General features: G+C 51.8%; 1 protein-coding gene across 1 annotated transcript in view; it reads left to right on the forward strand.

Annotated features, from left to right (window-relative positions):
- RGL2 (ral guanine nucleotide dissociation stimulator like 2) overlaps window positions 1-10165 on the forward strand; it is a 37167-nt gene extending 27002 nt beyond the window's left edge. The window contains 11 exon segments of the mRNA XM_083160228.1: window positions 476-560; window positions 646-711; window positions 1228-1236; window positions 1238-1303; window positions 3368-3400; window positions 3860-3981; window positions 5062-5151; window positions 8384-8480; window positions 9097-9363; window positions 9440-9548; window positions 9653-10165. Of these exon segments, the coding sequence (XP_083016354.1) occupies window positions 476-560; window positions 646-711; window positions 1228-1236; window positions 1238-1303; window positions 3368-3400; window positions 3860-3981; window positions 5062-5151; window positions 8384-8480; window positions 9097-9363; window positions 9440-9548; window positions 9653-9846 (1138 nt within the window). The 3' untranslated portion in view covers window positions 9847-10165.
- The last annotated feature ends 133 nt before the right edge of the window (window positions 10166-10298 follow it).

The following is a 10298-nucleotide window of genomic DNA, read 5'->3' on the forward strand; positions in this document are numbered from 1 at the left end:
TAGCTGGTGCACAGCTGTTGTCATTAATACCGGTCACATTTTGCAGATCACCTAGCTGTTGCACAGATGCAGTCATTACTAACTGTCATATTACCCAGATCCCCTAGCTGATGCACAGCTGTAGTCATTACTAACTGTCACTTGCCCAAGATCACCTAGCTGATGCACAGCTGTAGTCATTACGAACGGTCACATTTCGCAGATCACCTAGCTGGTGCACAGATGCAGTCATTACTGTCACATTTCGCAGACCACCTAGCTGGTGCACAGGTGCAGTCATTACTATTACGTTTTCAAACAGGTGCTGCATTCATTCCTAACCAACATATTGTGCAGATCCGCAGGTGATCTGGCAATCATGAACTGTTGGTAGATCTCGAGGACCCGTTTGGCCACTTCTGTATCAGATTATAGACCTGCCATTGTCTCAGTATTTCTGTATGCTGGCTCATGGTGTTCTTATGATGTCACACAGGGAAATCCAGCGCAGTTACCAGGAAATGAGTGAGGTCTTCTCCGAGCAGGACAATTACGCCCGGATGAGAGAGCAGCTTTTCCAGGTGAGTTCCAGGGCGTCCTGCACTGTCCCTGTCACTATTATCTATACAGCCTCTAACTGTCTCCCGCCATCTTTGTGTTGTCTAGTCTCAGGACACACCTGATGTAACCTCCAGAAGACACCTACCTCGCTCCAGAGACCTACGGGCGACGGTAAGGGGCTGGCTTGCAGGGGACCTGAGGGGTTTCACCGCCCACCTTACCCCGCATAATAACCATTATACCAACAGTCCTACTGTGCAGTGCCTGGCGATGGGTATGGCTGTAATACCCTCTGTACCAGTGTCGGCCTGTGCTTCTGCTATCACCCTACTCTCCGTGCGTGCCCAGGATTATTATACCTGGCGATCAGCGGTGACTCTCTGTCCAGCTCATTGTTATTCTCCCAGCCAATGGCTACTGATGTCCTCTGCAGTCTTCTACTGTTCTAATGAGGGATGTTATTGCTCTGTAGCCCGGGCTTGTCCTATTTCTGACTCTCTGGGGAAATTTACTAAGATGTGATGTTGCTATGGGCAACAAATCAAATACTATCTGCTTTCTTCTAGAAGGTGCTAAAAAAAATAAGAAGTGGATTCTGATTGGTTGCCCAAAGCAACATCACATGTAAAATAGAACTGTATATCGAGCACCACCTCGCTCTTACCCCCCAGTGTCTCTGTCTCCCAGGGGGTAATTCCCGTACCTTGGCGTGTTCCTCACCGACCTGGTCATGCTGGATTCCGCCATCCGAGATCAGCTGGAGGTGAGATATTTGGTTATTACCCGCGAATAGTGCTGGTATGCATAGAGGCGAGTGACCAGCAGAAGTGTATACAGAGGGCAGTATATAACTAACTATACAGGCTCCTAGGACAGTCGTTATCGCACTTTGCTGTGGTCTGTTGTTGCAGACCCCAGATATCTACAGCCCATAGGTGTCAGGGCACTGTCCTAGCACATAGAGGGGCAGGTTTGCATAGTCCAAAGTTACTCCGCCTGTTGAGAAACTACATGTACCAGCATGCCATCACACACTGAGACATATAGCTCCACAACAGCTGAAGGTTGGTAAAGACTGGAAACCTGATAGAGGCAGCGGAGCATTGCCGGCAGTTACTATCTCCGCAGGTAGAAGGGGTTGGAGGAGACCCCATGGGACAAAGGGAACAGCACGGAGGTGATTGGTTCCTGACACTGGTCACGTGGTGATTATGTTAGTAATAGGTCCCAGGAAACACTATGAATGCAGGTAGAAGGGGTAGGAGACCCCATGGGGACAAAGGGAACAGCACGGAGGTGATTGGTTCCTGACGCTGGTCACACGGTGATTCCCTTAGTAATATGTGCTGGTGGTGCAGAGTCATAGGGCTGTGCTGCAGCGAGCCCACAAGGGGCTTTTTTGCGCTCGACATGCTGTCTGACTCCGGCCAGTTGGGATCCTGACTGTCGAAGTCCCATGCCACACCCCAGGAGGGTGCCGGACGGGTTCCCGACAGTCGGGATCCCGACTGTCAAAATGCCGACAGCCGGGTGCCCGACGGCCACCTGCTATTTTCCCTCGTGGGTGTCCACGACCCCCATAGAGGGAGAATAGAATAGGTGGCTCGCGTAGCGAGCCTGCAAGGGGCTTTTTTGCGCTCGCCATGCTGTCTGACTCCGGCCAGTCGGGATAATGACTGTCGGGATCCCGATTGTCGGAGTCACATACCACACCCCTACAGGATATTACCTTTATACGGCACCAGCCCCTGTGTGTCCTGTGTTGTACTGAAGCTGTATGATAAGAAGGTGTGGCCTCAGGCGCACAGGAGCTGGTGGTGCAGTCATAGGGCTGTGGTGCTACAGGATATTACCTTTATATCGCACCAGCCCCTGTGTGTCCTGAAGCTGTATGATAAGAAGGTGAGGCCTCAGGCGCACAGGAGCTGGTGGTGAAGTGTCATTAGGGCTGTGGTGCTACAGGATATTACCTTTGTACGGCATCAGCCCCCTGTGTGGTACTGAAGCTGTATGATAAGAAGGTGAGGCCTCCGCCGCACAGGAGCTGGTGGTGCAGAGTCATAGGGATATTGTTGTTCAGTGCACACAGGTCAGTAAGGGTTCTGAATAAATACACAGCATCATACGCAGGAAGATTATTGCCAGGGTGACGGGTCCGGGCAGTCAGATTAGGGACAGGTCGGGGACAGCATGATTATTATTGGGGTAACCGGTCTGGTGAAGATAAAATATTTGCAAGACCGGCTCCTTTGAATATCAAATTCATTTGTGGAAATTGGTGTGAAAATTGTAATGTTACCTTATATAGGAAATGTAATCTTATTTTACACATTTATTTGAATTGATATAACAATTGTGAGTGATGCTGGAATTTAAAGGCCCATACACACTGGGCAAAACAGCCTGTTTGAGCGGCTTTCAGCTCAAAGCTGCCCAGTGTGTATGTCCCAGTGGTGAGCCTGCTTCGCGCTCCCGCAACATCGCCGGGAAAGCCGCGCATCTGTTGGTTATACCAGCAGATGAGCAGCTTTTGTGCTATGCAACGCCATCCTCCCCCCCCCCTCTGTCGGTGGCAAGCAGGGGGAAAGCCGCTCAGTGTGTATGCACTGAGCAGCTCCTCCCCCCCCCCCCCCCCCCCCCCCCCCCCAGCGATGACTGAAATCATCGCTGTCCATACACGCTGGGCATAGTCACCCAGTGTGTATAGACCGTAACAGATATTTTGAACATCTCTCACAGCTGTTGGCACTCAAAGCGCTAAACTCTACTTGGGGTCAGCCTGGCATTGTGTGGTGATACATAATGATACATGTTCTTCTGCTTTCAGAACGGATATCTGAACTTTGAGAAGCGCAGGAAGGTAAGTGACATTTGTACTGGATATTTTCTGGTTAGTGACCTGAGTTAGTCTCTGGTACATTAATATGTGGGGATGCAGTTAAAATCCCGGCGGTCAGGATCCCGGCGTTCAGAATCCCGACACTTTCTCCCTCCAGGGGTATCCACGACACCCCTGGAGGGAGAATAAATTAGCGTAGCGAGGCACCAGGCCCGCTGCGTGGCGAGCGCAGCGAGCCCGCAAGGGGGGGCGATCCACGTCTAACCCTTGTCGGGATTTCGGCGGTCGGGATTTTGAACGCCGGGATCCCGACCGCCGGGATTTCATACTGAATCCAATATGTGACCTCATAGTCATTACAGTGGGATTTGTATATACCTCTGTGTATCCGAAACAAATGTTAATACCGGACTGTTGGTTTTGTGTCTCTGTTACGCGCCTGTATTTTCCCCACCCCTGACTGTACTGCAATGATTTCAGGAGTTCGAGTCCCTGTCTCAGATCCGTATCCTGCAGACAGTCTGCCTGGGGTATCGGCTCCGCTCTGATCCGCACTTTGTCAGCTGGTTCCTGAGACTGGGCTCGATCAGTGAAGATGAGAGGTGAGTCTGCAGCCTAATGCCTACACCGGGGGGTGGCCAAACCTGTCCTCAGGATCTAGCAACAGTACATGTGTCTCAGGCAACCTGTGGATCTATAGTAGGAATGACTGCAGCAGGTTTGATAATGTGACAGTTAGTAATGACTACAGCTGTGCTGTGCACCAGCTAGGTGATCTGGGGAATGTGACAGTTAGTAATGACTTCACCTGTGCACCAGCTAGGTGGTCTGGGAAATGTGTGTTAGTAATGACTACAGCTGTGCTCCAGCTAGGGAGTCTGGGGAATGTGACAGTAATGACTACACCTGTGCACCAGCTAGGTGGTCTGAGCAATGTGACAGTTAGTAATGACTACACCTGTGCACCAGCAAGGGGATCTGGGAAATGTGACAGTAATGACTGCACCTGTGTAACAGCTAGGTGGTCTGGGAAATGTGAGTTAGTATTGAGCCTGTGCTGGCCTAATATTGGATGTGCAGCACCTTAAGAACTCATATACTGTACTATGTTCAGCTCTATAATGATACAGTCGCTGCTGCATGCTGGCGAGTCCTAACCCTTTATCTTTCCAACCAAGTTTGTCATTACATTTCCCGCAAGCATCCATACTGTCTGATATAATTATAGTAATTTAATAGAAGTTGGCCAACAAGCATTATTTCATCCATTGCTAAACTTACCGCTCTGGTCTAAATGATGACATGCACAAAGCAGCCAGGTATGTAAGGAACACGGGTGCAGATTACTCAGATGCTTGGAAACTGCTGTCATTTATATTTATGTATCCAGACTCATCATAGACTGACTCATGTCAGAAAGTCATATGGTCGACATGGAGTTTTCTACAAAATTTTCAGCCGACAGGCGGTATTTCATGCCCTACTATCCACTAGGGTGTGGCGGGAGAATAAAATAGTGTGCCGAGCGCATGCGTTACACTTAGACAATGTCCATGTCCAGACACCCTAAAAACATAGTCAACCTTTTTGATGTCGGCCTTTGGACCCTGTCGACCATATGATTGTAGACCTAGACACTGTAGATTAAATCATACCATAACCTATATTTATATGTGTTGCAGTTACCGATTGTCGTGCGATATTGAGCCAACACAGGAAGCAGCGCCCATAGCACCGGTCAAACCGACTGTGATCATCACACATTGCACAGAGTGAGTACACACAGGGGGCTGTGGGGGGCCTGGACCGGCTGTGATCATCACACATTGCACAGAGTGAGTACACACAGGGGGCTGTGGGATGGAGGGCCTGGACCGACGGCGATCATCACACATTGCACAGAGTGAGTACACACAGGGGGCTGTGGGAGGGAGGGAGGGCCTGGACCGACGGCGATCATCACACATTGCACAGAGTGAGTACACACAGGGGGCTGTGGGAGGGAGGGCCTGGACCGGCTGTGATCATCACACATAGTGAGTACACACAGGGGGATGTGGGAGGGAGGGAGGGCCTGGACCGGCAGTGATCATCCCACATTGCACAGAGTGAGTACACACAGGGGGCTGTGGGGGGCCTGGACCGGCTGTGATCATCACACATTGCACAGAGTGAGTACACACAGGGGGCTGTGGGATGGAGGGCCTGGACCGACGGCGATCATCACACATTGCACAGAGTGAGTACACACAGGGGGCTGTGGGAGGGAGGGAGGGCCTGGACCGACGGCGATCATCACACATTGCACAGAGTGAGTACACACAGGGGGCTGTGGGAGGGAGGGCCTGGACCGGCTGTGATCATCACACATTGCACAGAGTGAGTACACACGGGGGGATGTGGGAGGGAGGGAGGGCCTGAACCGGCGGTGAGCATCACACATAGTGAGTACACACGGGGGGATGTGGGAGGGAGGGAGGGAGGGCCTGGACCGGCGGTGATCATCACACATTGCACAGAGTGAGTACACACGGGGGGATGTGGGAGGGAGGGAGGGCCTGGACCGGCGGTGATCATCACACATTGCACAGAGTGAGTACACACAGGGGGATGTGGGAGGGAGGGCCTGGACTCAGGGGCGGATTTAGGGGTGATGGCGCCCCTAGGCACAACAATAACGGCTCCCCCCCCCGCCTAATTCTATTATTTTTATTGATTACTTATAAGCCCTTATTTGATAATAGCCAATTTAATGGATTAATTAAAAAAAAGCCAACTAACTGCGACTTTTTTTTAATAATGTATACATATCTACTAAGTAGGACAGTTACAGGGGCAGTATCTGCATGTCCTATCCATTTGCACTCTATTCAAGATGGAATATGGTACAGTACAGTGTATATTTTGCACTTACTGGTACATTTCAGGTTGATAGTACTATCACAAGCATCCAAGTGCCGCCCCCAAACACGTGCCGCCCCCAAACACGTGCCGCCCCTAGGCACGTGCCTCACGGGAAATTCGGCACTGCCTGGACTGGCTGTGATCATCACACATTGCACAGAGTGAGTACACACAGGGGGCTGTGGGAGGGCCTGGACCGGCGGTGATAATCCCACATTGCACAGAGTGAGTACACACAGGGGGATGTGGGAGGGAGGGCCTGGACCGGCGGTGATAATCCCACATTGCACAGAGTGAGTACACACAGGGGGATGTGGGAGGGAGGGAGGGCCTGGACCGGCGGTGATCATCACACATTGCACAGAGTGAGTACACACAGGGTGATGTGGGAGGGAGGGCTTGGACCGGTGGTGATCATCACACATTGCACAGAGTTAGTACACACAGGGGGCTGTGGGAGGGAGGGCCTGGACCGGCGGTGATCATCACACATTGCACAGAGTTAGTACACACAGGGGGCTGTGGGAGGGAGGGCCTGGACCGGCGGTGATCATCACACATTGCACACAGTGAGTACACACAGGGGATATGTGGGAGGGAGGGCCTGGACCGGCGGTGATCATCACACACTGAACAGAGTGAGTACACACAGGGGGCTGTGGGAGGGAGGGAGGGCCTGGACCGGCTGTGATCATCCCACATTGCACAGAGTGAGTACACACAGGGGGCTGTGGGAGGGAGGGAGGGCCTGGACCGGCTGTGATCATCCCACATTGCACAGAGTGAGTACACACAGGGGGCTGTGGGAGGGAGGGGCCTGGACCGGCTGTGATCATCACACATTGCACAGAGTGAGTACACACAGGGGGATGTGGGAGGGAGGGAGGGCCTGGCCCGGCTGTGATCATCACACATTGCACAGAGTGAGTACACACAGGGGGATGTGGGAGGGAGGGAGGGCCTGGCCCGGCTGTGATCATCACACATTGCACAGAGTGAGTACACACAGGGGGCTGCGGGAGGGAGGGCCTGGCCCGGCTGTGATCATCCCACATTGCACAGAGTGAGTACACACAGGGGGCTGTGGGAGGGAGGGAGGGCCTGGACCGGCTGTGATCATCACACATAGTGAGTACACACAGGGGGCTGTGGGGGGGAGGGAGGGGCCTGGACCGGAGGTGAGCATCACACATTGCACATAGTGAGTACACACAGGGGGATGTGGGAGGGAGGGCCTGGACCGGTGGTGTTTCATCACACATTGCACAGAGTGAGTACACACAGGGGGATGTGGGAGAGGGCCTGGACCGGCGGTGATCATAACACATTGCACAGAGTGAGTACACACAGGGGGCTGTGGGGGGGAGGGCCTGGACCGGTGGTTGGGTATACATTGCCGTACCCTGTGATGTGATACTTGGTCGGTCTGAGTGCCCATGGGATTGCCCAACATTTTCATGGGGACACCTATAAAATGTTGGTGTTCCCATGGGCGGGCCCTATTTTCGCCTCGGCCCTGTGCGTTTTAACCCTTGAAACACATCAAACTTGGACTGGTCTTAAACAGGGGTGTGGATCGTATTGTCAACATGACTTAGGTCAACACCATTGGGTCAACAGGCAGATAGGTTAACAGGGTTCTAGGTCGATATGGGTTTTTTTTTACCCGAATGTAGTCGACATGGACACAGTTGGAGGTCAAACGCAGCCCCTCGCATCGCTCGATTCGGGTGGGTTCCTTGCTGCGCTCAGCCCTAGTGGATGGTAGGGCATGAAATACCGCCTGTCAGCTCAAAAAACAGTGAAAAAACCCATGTCGACCTAACACCATGTTGACCTTGTCCCATGTCTACCTTCATCAATGTCAACATTGTTGCCTATCTACCTAAGTCAGGTCGACAATATGACCGAATCCCCTTAAACAGACCTTTAGCAAATTCACCCAATAGCTGGTCTGCAATGTGGTCACAATGGCGCACAGACAGCTGGATGCCACAGTACAGTCCCCAGCAGTAGTTCAGTCCCTTTACCATTAACCTGGCTTCTCCCCGCAGCTGCCTCACATGTGACTACAGCTAACGTATGCTTCTGTCCCTGCAGACTGCTGGCTTCCATTGCAGCACCATTTGGACCTGGCCTGCACCTGGTGTCCTGGGACGCACCCTGTGATCGGCTGACAGCACCTGGACTCACTCCGGTATGGACTATGGCGCAGACTCTGTTGTGCATGGAACCTGTGATCGCTCACACGGCACATACACAACGTAGAGCAACTATGGGTTATTTGTCCTCTTGGGCACTTGCCCATAGGCGGCTTGTACAGGGCTAAGCATACACAAAGGCCCTTATTCTGGTTCACTAGCAAAGGCAAATTCCTTCTCAAATGGACAAAACCATGCTGCACTGTAGGTGGGGCAGATGTAGCATGTGCAGAGAGAATTAGATTTGGGTGAGGTTTTACTTCCAAGTGAGATCGATATTGCAGTGTAAAAATAAATGAGCCAGTATTTACCCCCCATGATTTTGTCCACCATTTGAGAAGGAATTTGCCTTTGCGAGTGAACCAGAATAAGGACCAAAGATCCTTCCAGCTTTCTCATTGATCACTTGCAACAGAATTAGGGCTGGTACTAGCTAGTGCCCATTCTCATTCATTTCCAAGCCGACATGTATGCATTAAATGGTCCAATGTACTTTCCTTCTAGTATTCCCCCTCATTCCGCTGTTCCGGAATCTCGCCTCAGTTAGTGCCATAGAAGTTTCACCTTCCTCTGCCTGTTACTCACGTCTCTACAATACTCCCCCACTAACAGCAACAGAAGAGCCCATCCGTCCCAGCGTTGGACCAGCAGAGTTCTCCAAAGCCACCTCCCAGAGGGTTCCTTGCCCCGAATGCTCATGGCCGGGGACACAGACGCTCAGCCTCTTGCGGGAACCCCATAAACCACCCCGTGCAGCACAGCTCCTCCGCAGAGAGCCTTGTAGAGCACAGCAAACTACCGGACCCCACAGCTGATAACTGTATCATCCGTGCACGCGTGGAGCCTGCCGAGGAGAACAGTGTGTACAAGAGCGTGCGGGTGAGTATACTCGCTTACAATAAGGCGGAAGCCTCTTGTACTGTGACCTCTTCATAATGTTTATTCTGTATCGCAGATCAGCAGTCAAGAAAAGGTTCCGACTGTGATTGACCGGATTGTCAGGAAACACCATCTGCTTCCACAGGGGCCACAGGAACTGGTCCAGTTACTGCCTGGGAATAAAGGTGAGATATTGCAACTTTCCATACCGTTGTCTATACATAGTGTACTCCTTTATCAAGCAGCTCTCTATGATGTCATGTAATCGAAACTTACTCTTGTCCTGCAGAGCTGGTCATACCCGGAACAGCCAACGTCTTCTACGCCATGAGCGCCTCCAGTCTGGACTTCCTGGTCCGCCCCAGACACATCCCCAACACTGCACTTTTGCCTGAAGCCCGACCTCATCTCAAAGCACACATCAGTGCCACCTTCCCAAAGGTCAAGGCCAAAGCTGGGGATTTTGTAAAGTCCCACTTCTAGGACTGACTCACCATGTGGACATGTTGCTGGACTCCACAGACATTATACGGTGATGAAGCGCGGACCATAAACCCTTACTCAGGATATATGACTTTCCGTAGTCTTAGGGACGCTGTTGGAAGGCGACGTTACATGGCTGACCAGAAGAGACACTAAGCCCTCGCTTGGCAGGAAGTGATGTAATACAGGAAATGACATCACGCTGCAAGTTATAAATATGCTGCTGAACTCTATACACTAATGTTATAACACTATTATGCTGGGACTGTATGTATATTTTATCTGTGACTATCTATATTAAAGCCAACCATCCATATACTGTAGTGAGCCGGTAGGAAATGTTTGGGCTCCTGGCACGGTAGACGGACCCCGTGCACCAAGTCTGCCGAGAGCCACAGCGCTTGTGGCCTATGTATTTGGCGCCTCCGTTAATTGCCACAAAAACACGAGCG

This window comes from Crinia signifera, chromosome 9, assembly GCF_055691185.1.
Source record: "Crinia signifera chromosome 9, ASM5569118v1, whole genome shotgun sequence".
Lineage (NCBI taxonomy): Eukaryota > Metazoa > Chordata > Amphibia > Anura > Myobatrachidae > Crinia > Crinia signifera.